The sequence below is a fragment of the Urocitellus parryii genome, chromosome 2 (assembly GCF_045843805.1).
Source record: "Urocitellus parryii isolate mUroPar1 chromosome 2, mUroPar1.hap1, whole genome shotgun sequence".
In the NCBI taxonomy this organism is placed as follows: Eukaryota; Metazoa; Chordata; class Mammalia; order Rodentia; family Sciuridae; genus Urocitellus; species Urocitellus parryii.
In genome coordinates, this window is record NC_135532.1 from 81,130,711 (window position 1) to 81,146,377 (window position 15,667).

The 15,667-nt window shown below is 42.8% G+C and overlaps 1 protein-coding gene and 1 non-coding gene across 2 annotated transcripts in view; both read left to right on the top strand.

Moving 5' to 3' along the window:
- The first annotated feature begins 1,318 nt into the window (after nt 1-1,318).
- Nucleotides 1,319-15,667, top strand: part of Fgf9 (fibroblast growth factor 9) — a 33,863-nt gene continuing 19,514 nt past the window's right edge. The window contains exons 1-2 of the mRNA XM_026394948.2: nt 1,319-1,955; nt 10,881-10,984. Of these exons, the coding sequence (XP_026250733.1) occupies nt 1,679-1,955; nt 10,881-10,984 (381 nt within the window). The 5' untranslated portion in view covers nt 1,319-1,678. The remainder of the gene's footprint in view (nt 1,956-10,880; nt 10,985-15,667) is intronic.
- On the top strand, nt 14,300-14,372 carry Trnaa-ugc (transfer RNA alanine (anticodon UGC)). The gene has a single exon. It is a non-coding gene; the product is annotated as a tRNA-Ala (tRNA).

The window sequence follows — 15,667 nt, forward strand, 5'->3', positions numbered from 1 at the left end:
AATTCGCCTCTCCCTTCCCGGTGCCAAAATGGGGTTTAGTATGGCACAGCTGGTCCTAAATAGCGTGGTTTGGAGCGCTCTTCTCTACCCTACGCCCCTAAGACGCGCGCGCTAGTCTGGGGCAAGAGTCGAACTCGAGGACAGAGGCGGTTCTCTGGCGCCCCCCCCCCCCCGCCGAAAGCACCGCGGCCGTGGGGACCCGAGCGGAGGGGCCGGGCCGGGCGGGACCTAAACAGAGCCCTAAGGCAAAGATGCCCAGCAGAACTCCCTAACAAAACCGAAAGGGTGGCCACATCGGCAAGTGTGTGTGTGTGTGTGTGTGTGTGTGTGTGTGTGTGTGTGTGTGTGTGTGTGTGTCTGGGGGATGACTTACATTCAACCGTCTTACCTGCAATCTAGTTTGCTCTTCTGTGTCTGGCTGAAGAAGGAAAGAAAAACTGCCCTGTCCATCAAAGCCCATGAAACCATCCCCTTCCCTCAACTCGACTAAGTCACATTTTAGAATGCGACGCAAAATTACAGCGTCCACGTGAAAACTAGTTTCCCAGTTTCACTCAATGTAGCGAGCTAGATTTCAGTTTACCAGCTTCTCTTAAGCAGGAGAACTTGGGGTCTCAGGAGACTCCAAGGGTTTCTTTCTCCTGCCTCGGGCTGTGCATCTTTCATTGGCTTTTCTTTATGAAGCCAGGGTTCCTCGGCCGTCTTCCCAGGAAGTTCCGCGCTCTGCATGGCTGCGCCCCGCCTGCCGCAGAGCGACGCGGGCAGAAGGACGAGCGCTAGGACCGCGGGGATCCCGGGCGGCCGGGCGCTACCTTAAACCCAGCCCAATGCCGCTGCCTGCGCCACTCTGCGCGCCGGCGGGGGCTGCGCAGGAGGAGCGCTCCGCCCGGCTACAACGCTCCGCGAGCCGGCGCGGCAACACCTGTTCGCGGCAGCCAGGGCGGCACGCGAGCTCCCGGACGCGGCTCTCCTCGCTTGCCGCTGGCCACCGGTTCTAAGCCAATGGACCTCTGCCGAGCCTCTCGAGATTTCTGGATACTAGCTTTGGACGCCTAAAGTTTTTCCTTCTTTTTGTTTTATTATTATTATTTTTTTTGGAGGGGGGACTGGGAGGGGAGATTTGTCGCCGCCACAACCGTGAGATTTTTTGACCCCCTTGAAGGATTCATGCTGATGTCTGCAGAGTCGGTTAGAGAGTAAAAACAGCGCATGCCTTCCTGGAGTCAGGATCCGTAAATTCTGACGTAGCCCGTGCATCTTAAAAATCCCTATAATAACGCCTAGGCATTTAAGTTGCTATGGTCATTCTGATCTCAAAGCAAATGGAGAAACTACGGATTTTTTTTCCTTATTACGGTCGGATGGGATGAAGACCTTCCTGCCTGCTAAGAGCTGGGGATCTATCTATAGAGATACATAGATATGCTTATCAGTATGTCAGTGTGTGAGTATAAAGTGGTGGTTTCTTAGACTATCAGTGGTTTGACCTTGAACCTGTGCCAGTGAAGCAGCAGATTACTTTTATTTATGCATTTAATGGATTGAAGAAAAGAACCTTTTTTCCCTCTCTCCCTGCAACTGCAGTAAGGGAGGGGAGTTGGATATACCTCGCCTAATATCTCCTGGGTTGACACCATCATTATTGTTTATTCTTGTGCTCCAAAAGCCGAGTCTTCTGATGGCTCCCTTAGGTGAAGTTGGGAACTATTTCGGTGTACAGGATGCGGTACCGTTTGGGAATGTACCCGTGTTGCCGGTGGACAGCCCGGTTTTGTTAAGTGACCACCTGGGTCAGTCCGAAGCAGGGGGGCTCCCCAGGGGACCCGCAGTCACGGACTTGGATCATTTAAAGGGGATTCTCAGGCGGAGGCAGCTATACTGCAGGACTGGATTTCACTTAGAAATCTTCCCCAATGGTACTATCCAGGGAACCAGGAAAGACCACAGCCGCTTTGGTAGGTATACCATTAACCCTATAGTGTCCATACGATGACATGTTGGACTGTAACTACCAAGAAGAAGGTGGTGGTTGGGCGGGGGGTGCGGGAAGGGATCTCTCTTCTCTCTCCTCTCTCTCTCTGCCTTGCCAGCTCAGGGGGGGAAAAGCCTCCGGAATTGCAGATCTGTCGCTGGCACCAATGCAAGTGTACGTTGAAAGGCCTTTTTTTTTTTTTTTTAAAGAGGGGGCATGACTATGAATATAACACAAGTCCTTAGTTCTTTTGCATCAAATACATGGGAAGATCGGATTTAGGAAGTTTCTTTTGAATGGACTGATTCTACGAGTTTAAAGCTTTAATCTTTAACTACTAAGTACTTAAAAATGCATTCAGTTTCCTTAAGGCAGTGAGTATATTATGCTCAGATTAAGATTTCCCCTTTTCCTCTAATAGTATTCTGCCTGAATTGTAAATTAATTGTATTGTTTATTCCCCCCAAGTGTGTCTGAAAAGCCCCTTAGGCGAAGATTGCTGACTGATTGTTCTGTTGGGAGGAGGGCTAAAGTCATATTTTAGACTCTGAATAGCAGGGACAGAGGCTTTGGGGAAAATGACTTGGGAAAGGACAGAATGCTCACCAGGGGTGTTTGTCCTTCTAGTTATCAAGTTATAACCTCTGTTTTTTAATTTCTACAGTGTGCAGCCCTGTGTGGGTTTCCTGAATGGTTCTCTGATGTGAGTGTGTGCATGCCCGTGTAAAAGCTGCAAGCTAATTTTAAAGGGCATTCCGAGGATTTCATTTTCCTAGGAGGGTATTTGTGACTCAGCACTGAGGGCTGCAGACTGGAGGGTGGTGACTCTGCCCGTTTTGATGCCTGCACACACGTGCCTGCTGGGGCACCTTTAGCCCTACAGCACAAAGTCAACCAACATAGTCCTGATTAGGGTGGGAGGAATCTAGCTTTTTTTTTTTTTTTCCCCCTTTACTTTTTTTTTTTTTTTTTAAATTAAACGCCAGTTTGGGCAACCAGACTGTTGGAAGGAGTTAACTTCTGAGTGAACCCACCTGACAACACTTAAACTAGGTCGTAAAAAACAAAGTCCTGTGGTGATTTTTCTTCCTCATGCTTTAATGCCAGATGTGGAGCACAATCTAAACTACATGTTTAGCTTCGTTGGACTGTAGATGATGCCAGAAGGTGAGAAGGGCTCAGGCCTGAGATGGGGATAGTTTCAGATACTCGAGGCCCAGTTTTTTCTCCTTTTGATCTTTACTGAGCCTGAGCCCAAAGCGGTAAATAGTAAATTTCTCTAGCCTTCTTCCTTCACCGCTTAAAAAAAAAAAAAAAAAAGCTCTTCGCTGTACAATTATTAAGTTAAAATGTAACTGTTCTCCCACCGCCCCAGAAGTAAACGTAGCTTCTGGTTGTTGCAAGGGAAGACGGAACTTTACGAAAAGTGCTTTTCTAGCTGGCCGCTTTAAGGGCTGCTACCGTGCTTAGCGTTCAGTACCAGAACAACAGGAGGTGGGCGGCCGTGGGTGGGAGAGCGAGTGTGTCTGAGTCCCCAGCGGCCACTAGCCTGGCAGCGCGAGCAGCCACAGTGTGGCGTGGGCGGCCAGTTAGGTGCGCCTGCAGCCCGAGTCCCAGCCCTCCCGCGCTCGCGGCCGGCAGGTGCGGGCTCGGTCGCCCCGGCCCCGCAGCGCACTAGGCGGCAGCCCGGAGAGCTCCGCGCGGTCCTAAACGCTCTCGGTTTCTGACTCCCTTTCCACCGGGATCGGGTGCGCCCCCGAAGCTGCCGGGACGACTCGTGTCTGGGGGCGGTGGGCAGGGTCTGACACACTTCTAACCGCATTTAGAGGATCTGAGTTTTCATTTTTGCCCAAGTTCAGTCCCTTCGCTTTCTCTTTGTGTGAGTGTGGGTCTGGCAGTGCTGACAGCCGCCGCCGCCCGGGGCAGCGCGGTGGTTTGCGGTGTGGGAACGGCTGGAGGCGCGCGCCGCTGCAAGAGAGTTGGTGGCGGGGACTGAGGACAGGCTGGAGGTCGGATCCCTGAGCTCCGCAGTCTCATTCCTTGTCCCTCCCCCTCTTTCTGAAGCGCGCAGCTGGGTTTTGGAGAGTCGAAGGGCTCTACGTGGTCCGGGAGGTGGGTCGGGGGTCCCCGGGCGAGGAAAAGGGTCAGAGCTGCAGGGGAAGGGGTGAGGGACAAAGGGCCGCGTAGGCGGGCGGAGGGGGCGGTGTGCTATTGTTAACAGCTTTCGAAGAGTAGGGCTCCGCGGGCTGGTTTTTCTGCGCTCCCACTTCAGTGCCCGCCTCTGGGCTGGGGGTAGCCGGCGGTGAGTGCCAGGGTATGGAGGGGGCGCACAGCTGCAGGGGCGTCGCGGCCGGCTAGGACCAGCTTCATTGTGTGAATTTTCCCGGGTGCAGCACGATGGTGCCCTGGTGTGGAGAGATTATAGGATGTTGTAGTTGGGGCTTCTCCACGTACCTCCCCCATGGCTTTTTTCTTTCTTTCTTTTTTTTTTTTAATGCAGTCACCTTTAGGGTAGGACGTTTATCACAGGAAAGCAAGTCACCAGAAATTCAGTAACTGTCACCGAGGAGAGCAAGGATGCAAGGGTGGGGACCACGCGGGTGGGGAAAGCGAGAGAGGCACGTTCTGGGGTCAGCGGAAAAGGACTACAGGTACAGCGGTCGAATAAGAGAGCATTGAACAAAAAACTAGATCTCCTCACCCTTCCTCGATCCTAGAGGTTGGAGAAAGGTGTCGCCAAGGAAGTGACATCTCTACTCCTTAGGATCTTCGGCACAGTGTGTGTGTGTGTGGGGGGGGCGGTGTTTGATTGGTGGAGAGCGGAAGTCCCGGCCCAGGTTGGGGACCCGTGGCGCCCGGGCCGCTAGCTAGTAGGTCGGCCCTGTGTCGGTGGCGGGGGAAGGGCGCTAGCGCATCGCTGTGCCACTCACCCTCGTTTGGATGGAGCTGAGTGGGTGTCTGTGCGCAGTGGGGGTGGGGAAGGAGTGTGAGGCAGGAGGGTTATTTAAGTCTTTCATCCGGTTGCAGTGAGAAACGGGCCCCCGGGGTGACAGCAGTGCCACGGTCTCCCGCTGCTGCCTCTGCGGCAGGTCCCAATATTAGCAACCTCTGCAGCGCGGTGCGTGTGCCGGGAGCCTCCTACTCCTGCCTTCCAGCCCCGCCCAGAAGGAGGCTGCGTCGGCGCTAGGACCCGGAGGCGCGATGCGGGAGGGTGGAGGGAGCTAGCGGGCAAAGGGAGGGGGCTGAGGGTCTGCGGCAGCTCTTCGCACCTGGCGTTCCTGCTAGCCGCTGCTGCCTCACCTTTTACCCTCTTCCTTCTCCCAGCAGAGGCCTCCAGCTACTCCCTCAGGCTCCTCTCTGGGGACTTCATCTTTACCTTCAGTTTCAGAGTAGCTTTGGGTGGGGGGTGGGGTGGGTTTACATCTTGATTAAAATAGAAGGTGCATTTTCTACCTGAAATGGAAGGGCAGAAGGAAACGTGCTGGAAAAAAGATTTTTGCCGCCCCCATGCAGCTGCAGGTGACTGCAGGGGCTGGCTAGCTTGGCTGTGACACAGCAGCAGCAGTGCAGGGGGTGTGGGGGTGGGGGAGTCAGTGTTGTTCCAGCAGGAGCTGCAGCAGGGACAACTTAGGTGGGACCTTAAGGGAGCCCTTTGTTTTTTTCCTTTGAGGGTAGCGGTGTAGAGGAAAGGTTGAGCAAGGAGAAGAACTGGGAATTGTATCTCTAGGTAATAGGCTGGAGGAACAAGCTTCTTTCTTTTATATATTTATGTATTTTCACTTTCAAAGCACTCCAGCCTTGCTAGATGGAGAGGAGAAAAGGATGAGCAGAAAATTGGGGCAATGGTAATGTTGAATAATAAAAGTGAATGTTGGACCAGGTTCACCTCTTGGCATGGTGCTAGACTTCATCAAGACCCCAGATGAGCTCCCTAACTGGGGTTGCCCACATTCAAAGGGAATCAGGTGTCAGGTGGAGATTGCACAAGAGCAAAGAAATATGATGGTGTGATTTTTTTTCTTTTAAATAAAGGGAAGTTTAAAAAACTTAATTCCAGGGTTCTGCACTTTAAGAAAGTCTTATTCTTTGTGTCTTGCTTTTCAGTGTCTTACTAGAGAAAAGCTGCCTTTTTTTAAGAGGCTGTTTTTAGGCTCGCTTCAGATTCTTGAAAAATTGGTGGGGTTCTCCGTCTCATTCAGTTGGTCATTTCCTAAATGAACTCTGGTTTGCTCTAGTTGCTACAGATTTGGACTTACTGGATGCCCTGGTGTGGGCTTCTCTAGGTTAACACCTTCAGGGAAGAGACTTAATCATCCATTTTGACTGCCTCATGTCATGTTTCTGTCAACAATCTGTGTATGTGTATCTCTCTCTCTCTCTTATGTGTGTATTTATGCACACACATATATGTGTGTGTATGTATGTATGTGTCCAGGGCTCAAGTGATCCTCTTGCTCAGCCTTCTTAGTATCTGGGATTATAGATAACATTTGCCTTCTGCAAATGTTTTGTTATCTCATTTGAGCATTTTAACAGAGGGCACATCTGTTAAGTGTTGAGGGCTTTTAGGTTAAAGGCTTGTTTAATGTGAGCCAGGGTAAGGCAGCTTCTGTCTGCTCTCCCACTTCTCATGGCTGGCCTTGCCTTGAAGGTGAGGACCAGTTCAGGTGGTCTGTAGGAGGCTGGGCCAGCATGGGGCTAATGGATCATTTGGACAGAGCTGGGGAAGTGCCATCAGCTCTGAGGTTGATCACTAATAGCTGTGAGACTGGGACAAGGACTAACGTATTCTGTAAACATTTTCTTGAAGTAGTCTAGGCATGGACTTGGTTTCTTATGGTCCACAGACAATCCTGAACCTCATCAGACCATATGAGGCCCAATAAGAGAATCATCATTTGGAATTGTTGGCTACAGGGAAAGAGAATAGAGAGATGACTCTAGTCACTGACCTTGGGTATCCCATGTGACTTCATCACTACCCCTTACTGTGGCCATTCTAAGGCTGAGTGTGTTGAGATTGTATCTGCTAGAACAAGACACAAGCTGCCATGATATACAGGTAAGGCCCACAATTTAAATTTTAGGCACAATCTCATTATTCTCTTTCTTCCTCTCTGGCTTCTTTTCCTTTCTTTCCCCTTGATCATTAAACATTCAAGTGTCTCTACGGAGAAACCTCCTAAGCCATTATTGATCCAGCACTGTCTGTGTGCTGTCCAGAGTGCTTGCTCATGTTTACATGAATAAACAGATAACATGGGGAGTGGGTTGTATTAGAGGGAGGACGGTTGGAAGCATTTGCCTGGCACCAACTCTGGCCCAGCAAGGGTGTAATTGGCTCAGTTGAGGTTATAGAGTTCATTGTGGACAACGTGGTACCAGGAGGGATCAGGATTCCAGTGTGGTTGGGGTGGGATTCCATTACCAGGTTGCCAGGTCTTCCTGACCTTACAACATCAGTGTTCTCTGGGTGTGGGAGAAAGGCTGTGACTCATACACCCAGGTTTTCTATTTGCCCTTGGATCTCTGAGGTGACCTCATAAAAATTTGGGCTGCTTCTTTGGCATCTCTGTTTTCAGGAAGCTGCAGAGATATGGATGGTGGTTTGAGATGATGCAATCTTTTCTACTTGGGGTCACTAGATCATTCCTTCTCGCTTGGATAGCTCCTCAGAGACTTATCTCAGGTATTTTTTTAGGAAGCTGCCTCTGACTTGCCTTCCTAAATCTGAGCCAACCACTCACCTTTGGATGCTGCCCTGAACATCTTCCTGTCTTTGCAGTCATCACATTATTACCATGGTTATCTTTTTTTTTTCTTTATATTACAGTTGTCCCCCTTATCTGCATTTAAACTTTCTACAGTTTCTGTAACCTGTGGCAAGTGTGATGTGAAAATATTAAATGGAAAATTCCAGAAATAAATAGTTTATAAGTTTTAAATAACTTTTATTATAGTATATTTTATAATCGTTTTCTTTTTTATTAGTTATTGTTGATCTCTTACTGTACCTAATTTATAAGTTAAAGTTTGTCCTAGGTATGTATGTATAGGAGAAAATGTAATATGTATAGGGTTTGGTATTATGTGTGATTTCAGTCACCAAGGAATATATCCCTCACAGATAAGAAAGGGCTTTTGTATCTGGTGAGCAATTTGATGGTATAGTTGCCAGATGTTATTAATCTTTATATACTCAATAAATGGCATGGTGTTTAGCTTATGATAGTCCCTCAATAACAGTTTGTTGAATAGATAAATGAAGTCAGATGAATTTTAGCTATCTTGTCAATACCAGAAAAAACCTAACATAGATATCTTAATAGTTTCCTTTCCAAATTATGCAGTAATAATAATTTTGGAGATTAGCAGTATGAAAGTGGTACAAAAATCACAAATACCTGAAAGAAAAGTAAAAACAAATAAAAATATACATACTAGTTAAAGAAACAGGCTTTAAAGTATGATTACTTGATGCAAGTTATTTACTCTTCTGAAATATCAGTTCCCTCTAGGCACATATTGTAATGTCTGAGGTTGTCCTGTGAACTGAAAGAGAAAAGGCTTCTCATTTGTCAGAGATTAGGTGTTTAATTATTCTAGCTATTATAATGATCACTATGGTTGTTACTGTTGTCCATCTATAGACCAGCCAGTCAAATGGTTTTGTGAAATCATGTTTTGTGTTGCACCTAGTGGAAAATGCTGTCTAATACTCATTATTAGTTCTCAGAGCTGCCTGAAGTTTAGGGAAAACAGAAAGATTATCACATACCCTCTTAGAGGACACAGGTATCTTTTAGTTTTATGATGAAACCTTTCCTCATTGACCTGGTAAATTAAATCATTTGGACCTAAATGGGGGTAAAACATTTTCTGTATTTCATGTTATAATGAAAATTGGATATGAATTAACTCCTTATGCTAATTTCAGGATAAGTATGACCTAGATTGTGGTACACTTCCAAGCAGCAGAGGAGAGAGTCATGTGTATGAGATTCCTAATAGGAATACAATGTCACATTTTGATTATTTTGAATCATATGATTTAGAAATGGTAGAGTGAAATAAAATGATTACACCAAAAGGGAGTGCATCTCATGTGAAATGAATCTCATGAAAATATTGCCTCATTTATCTTCTTGTTTGCTTTGTGAGATAGGGAAGGCTAGTCATAAATTGACCTGTTTTAGATATGTCTTCCATGACAGAGATACAGGTTATTGGATTCAAAATATAATATATAATTTCTCTTTATACTTTTTCTATATACTATTTCACATTGTATTAGAATAAATAAGTTTGCATGTAGAGATAGATATTCTGTAAATTAGGCATGAGATAATCTGTAACATTTTATATTCATAAAAGTATCAGAAATACCTTTTTAGAAGAAATAGCTCTTCTTTTTTTGCATCACCTTGGAATAGAGTTTCCTCCTGAGTTAATCCTTTGCTTTATTAGATTTATGTAGTTCTTGTCTTCATTTGATTTCAGCGCAGTCTGTTTTGTGAGAGTTGCAAAATTAATTGTTCAAAAATCCATGTAAGTGCTTTTTTATTAGTCACATGAGACTGACTATAGCACAGTGTTGCTCTGAGTTCTTTCTAAACTCTTGAACATAAGTCAATTTTTCAATATTTAGAGATATTTTAAAAATGAGAACTCAGTATCTGGTATGCATTGATCCAAAGACTACACAAAGTATAGCATTTTAATTTATAACAAAATTGGGGAATGGCTGAATACAAGGAATGTTAGCAGTGCCCTGAATATATTGTGGGATTATCATCTTAAAACAACAATACAGTTAGGGAAATTGAAGCTGCTGTTGTGTGGCAATAAAATTCTGGATTTATGTCCAACTTAGGTGTTGTTATTCTTAGTGAGGTAAGCAAAGGGAAAGAAGGAAATAAAAGAAGATAATTATTTTGATTTGGTTTGGGGATATAATATCCCATGCCTATTTTAAGTCAAGAGTATTTTTGAAACCAACATTTTCCCCTCTAGAATATTGTGCTATCTTAATTGCTTAACTGTCACTTTGAGGTTTAGATAAGCACAGCAAAAAATCAATACTTTGTTTAAGCAGAGATATTTGGGATGTATGTGTGTGCTATTTTAGTTTTTCAGATGGAGCTCAATAAAGTTATACAATCAAGAGCTGAGTAATTTCAACCCAGACTTTAGATAACACCTCATACTGTTATTTTGAGTGACATGAGACCATTCTCTGAATGGAAGTTTTATGATATGTACCTATACACAAATAACTTTTTCTCTTTTGGTTTAAATAACAGATGTTTACTTTTCACAGTTTTAGAGGCTGAGAAGTCCAAGATCAAGATGCACATACACTAGTATTTAATTTCACACTTATAAAGTGGAAGTAGGTCATTTCTTTCTTCATCTATACTTTTAGTGTCATTAGAGTATATTCATTGGCTGTGTTTCAATTCTATAATTCCTTATCATGTCTACATAGATATTATCTTTTTTGAATTTTTAAAATGTTTTCTTTATTATGTAAATTATGTTTTGTTGTTGTTGTTGTTGATGATGTTTGGGTGGCTTATTTTGAAATGTTACTCTGGATGGCCTCAGACTCCTGGACTTAAGCAGTCCTCCTGCTTCAGTCTCCCAAATGGTTGGGACTGTATGTGAGACACCATACCTGGCTCATATTGGTAACTATTTTTGTATCAATATAGTAGAATGGACCTTAGTTGCAAAATCAAATTTTTTTAGGCAATGATTTTAAAAGAGATGTTACTTCTCTAATGCATAGTTATTCAAATTGGGAACTGAACTCGGCTTTGTTTGTAAACCCCCAGGGATGCTGAGACTCTGGAGGATCAGCTCTGTACTCTAATCTGTTCTCTGTCTTCTGCTGTTTGTCTCATAGGCATTCTGGAATTTATCAGTATAGCAGTGGGCCTCGTCAGCATTCGTGGAGTGGACAGTGGACTCTACCTCGGAATGAACGAGAAGGGGGAGCTGTATGGATCAGTAAGTACTGGGAGAGACTTTGTCAGCTTCTGTGTCCCATGTTTTATTTAAGCTGCATTTTCCCTAGACTAAAAAGAGCTAGAAATGAAACTGAGCCTGTAAGCCATTCATTTTTATTAATAGATCATCAGCTCTGCATTTTCACTCTACCAAAGTTGCAAAGAAAGTGCTTTATTTATATGCCAAACCATCTTCATTATCAAGTAAATAAAAATTCACAACTGTGAAAAATCCCATCTTCTTGTATTGAATGGGAGTTATTTTTGAAATGAATTGAAATGATCTCCCAAGCTTTGCCAAGCATTGTAATTAAAACTAGAAATAGACCATGCAGTGAGTCTAAACCTTTTTTCTGAGCAACATAAAACTTCCATTATGCCAGGAGAGAAAGGAGATGGAAATTGTTGTCAGATATTCTTATATGTGAATAAGAATATAACAACATTGTAATTATTTGCAAGTATTCAGTTTCTTTTTTCCCTCCATTTTTATTTCCCACCCTTCCTAGGTTGTAAGACCCTTGGGGGAGGCAGTGATGAAGTATATATTATGCCCTGCCAGGTACCAGGCATTATACTGGGTGCTGGGGTGCAACTGTAAATGAGACAGAGTCCTTGTCTCTGCTCTGCAGGGAGGGGAATGACTTTACATCCTTGTATCTCTTCACTCCTCTAAGTACAGTACCTAAAATGTGTGCATGCTGCACAGTAGAGACTTAATTTTTGCTAAATGTGAATACAAATAAAAGCTTATTGCTATATTCTAACTTAGTGTTTCAACATTAAAATTTGCAATGAAATGATTTTTAGTGTTTTTATTAGAATTATCGATGGTCAAATGAGAATTTAATCCAAGTTATCTGAAATATGAGTCTTGAGGCTATGAAAAGTCGAAAATTGAAAGAAGCGCAGACTGGGAGAAGTTCTGGAGTCCTCAGTTGATGGAAATGAAAGGCAAATGTTTTTCTATATATACTGCTTCAACGTTATCACACACACACATATGTAGTATAAATATGTAATATTAAAGTTTTATTCAAAGATTGTAGATGACAAGAAATGATGGCCTGCATTTGAATATAACACACATTTTTTTTCTAGTACTGGGGATTGAACCTAGGGGTGCTCTACCACTGTGCTCCGTCCTCAGCCCTTTTTATTTTTTATTTTGAGACAGGGTCTCACTAAGTTGACAAGGCTGGCTTTGAAATTGTGATCCTCCTGACTCGATTACCCAAGTTTCTGAGGTTGCAGCCCTATGCCACCATGCTTGGCTAACACAACATTTTTAACCACATGGAACGTGTTAGGACTTTTCTGCCTTGGTAAAATTTTAAACTATGGGTTGATTGGTTTAGATTTTTAACTATGTTTAGTAAGTGCTTTCATAAGAGGATAATTTTTTAAAAAAATGTTAATAAAGAATTGAATTTAGATTTTTAAACATAGTTTTTGGTTTAGGCAAACATTCATTTCCTAAATGGCTTTTTGTCTGCACTTTCAAGTACAAAGAAAGATATATGAGATATAAGATGAAGGAAGCTTTTAAACTTAAAAAATATAAAATGATGCTTTCCTTTTTTCATGCCCTCAATTATTTTACTTTTAGGTATGTAATGTGGATTTAATTCAGTTGATCCCAGTTCAATTCAATAAAATATTTTTTAAGAGCAGAAATTCTATCCTTAAGTGGATGGAAGGGCTATGGGCTTATCAAAATGGTCTTCAAACTTTTCTGATCACATAACCCATCAAACTTGTTTTTTTTTGTATGCATACCCCATCAAATGATGCTATTTTGACTGTGTATCTCAACATATACATATTAATTTATTCAAAACTATATATAAAACTATAGTTCATATGTTATATTATTTTATAAAACATTCATCAAAGTAAACATTTTTAAAGGATATGATGAGTGAGAAAATCCAAGTAGGGGCTGTATTATCTGTTTCTTGCTCCAAAGATTGCCTTGCATGCCCTGTTGGAATATTTATTCTCACCAATTGAGAGTTGACCAGCCTGTCAGATGAAATCACCGGCATGATTCAGACTCCTGTGGCTTATTGGTCGACAAGAAGAGCACATCTAATTTTGTATTCAGGCAAGTTGCCTGTAGGAATGTTGACTAGGTGGAGCCTCATCTCCCTATCTGGATTACTTCAGTGGTTTTCTGCATTAGCAAAGCATTTAATACTTTTCATAAACCATATGGCTGCCCTCATATGGCTGCCCTCTTGCTTGTGTATGCTCTCATTAATGGCAGTGCTTAGAGCAGGGTGAGAAGTACATTGAATGTGGACCCAATACCAGCGACAATATTGCAGGAACTGGCACCCAGGAGGTAGAAATTTGGAGAACACCATCTTGCATGTTGTTTGGGGATACAAACTGTCTTTTTAGATTTTCTGTGAATCCTGACAGCCTTGTTTAGAGCTTTTGTGCACATAAAGTGTATGGTTAGAGGTTAGGCAGGTGCCTTGCTATGTGGCTATATCACTAGTTGACAATCCCAGCTGGACAAAGGAGGGAATCCAAGAAAAGGCAAAATGGCTCTTCTTCTATGTGTGTTTTTGAAATAACATACCTTTTCATGTGAAAGAGTAACATCAGACTTGGAAATTGCTCTTGAGGAAAGTGTGCTCTGAGAGACACTTTTCCATATTACAATTTCTTTGTGGAAACATAACATACTTTTGGCTGCTTCTCTGTATCTAATATCTGTCATCTCTAATTCATTCTCCACATTAATGGCAGAATTACCTTCAATACTCAGATATAAATGTCTCTTCTCCATGGAGAGGCCTTCCAATACTTGCCTTGGAAAGATAAGGCTCACATTGTTTAGCATAGCATTTAATACTTTTCATAAACCATTTTTCCTCCGGATCTGCATTGTTAGAATCATCTCTTGTAACCATTTCCCCACATAATTTGAGTCTATTTGATGTTCTCCAAATATGTCATACAATCAGACAAGTACACATGGTCAAGGTAATCCCTTTCTCTGGAAGGCCTTTCTAATCCCTTCTCTGCTTGATGAAGCAGCACCTTTTAAGATTCAGTGAAAATGTCACCTCTTTTGCAAAGCCTCCATCACATCCCTAACTCTAGCCCTAGTTATTCTGGTTAACATTTCTTGTGTTTTCCTCCAGGTCCCAGTAATACATTGTTTATATTTCCATGATTATATTGGAAACAGTATAATTTATAGTATTGCCAAATGAATTTTTATATCCACTAATGGATCAAAAGGGTGTGGGCCACATTTTTCTTCTTAATATTATCTAATAAATAGCAAGGGCCCGGGGCTGGGGACATAGCTCAGTTGGTAGAGTGTTTGCCTTGCATGCACAAGGCCCTGGGTTCAATCCCCAGCACCACCGAAAAAATAAAAAATAAAAAAGCAAGGGCCCTTGTCCATCGTAGGTGTTTAATAAATGCTCATGGGAGTAAAATTAATTAAAAATTGTGGTTTATTTCAATACCTCATTAGATATATAGGCATGGACCTCAGTGTATCTCTGCTTATGTGGTCAATGTGTGTTAAGAACTCCAGTTGAATGAAGAATCACTGTCTTCCACTCCTATTTTTAATTGGACTGTGTCTATGTTGTCCCTGATGTGTGTAGCCCGAGGGGGACATGGCTGAGCTGGAGAGAAGATAGGGTAGTGGCAAGAGTATGGTTGAATTCTCATTCTGTGTCTGCTACTATAGCAGGCAGTGGGCCCTTATTTTTCTCATCTGAGATGATGAGCTTGAGTTCGACATCTGGGATGTGACTTTCCATTCTGGATGGAGCTCAAGAATTCTATAGTTTGGATTTTTTAGGCTTTACTAGAGAGTCTTATGTGCCTCACCCATGATGATTTTTGTGTACCCTGAATGTCTATGCAATGAGATTCTTTTTACCGTATTCTTTTGTGTAGAGCTGGGAGGTAATCTCCCTGGGCTGCAGGTTACTTCCCTTTGGTCTCTACCTTATGCAGGTGAGGGGGAGACTGAGGAGGAGACCTTGTTCTGCTGGGGCGAGAATCTCAGGTTTTCTACTGGGTTTGCAGTTGTCACAACTGGTGTGGTAGTGGGAATAACGAGTGATAAAAATATCTCATTTTTACTTGATGAGATTGAGAGAAGAAAAGAAAAGAAAGATGTGATCATTCTATTACTATACACCAAAATTTGGATCTTAAGAAATTCTTATCTATGTGACATTCCATAAGCTCAGTACACTGAAGTGGCACTTTGTTTTAAAATGCTAAAAGAACTTTGAAAAGACTGATTTCATTATAAAAGAAAGTAAATAAGAGATTTGGGGGAATAGGGATCAGTTTTATAAAGTGAATTAATGTGTCAGTGTAGCAGAAATTCATTTAAAATGTACTTTTGCATTTTAATATTAATTTACTGTTTCATCTGTGTAGCTTTTCTTTTGGACCCCAAGTTCACTTTGAGAGTCAATCTAAAAGGACAGAGTGAACAAATGATACTTTTTAGAAAAATAGGTACGATTCTGATATCCTGTTAGAATGTGGAAATAGGAACAACTATATTGCTAATTATGTATCATAATTTGATTAGGAAAACCTAAATAATTCTAACTCTTGGGTGTAGTTTGATTATTGTATTCTTATGTCAAGTTATCCATCCATTTATTCATTCGTCTGTTATTTATTTCAC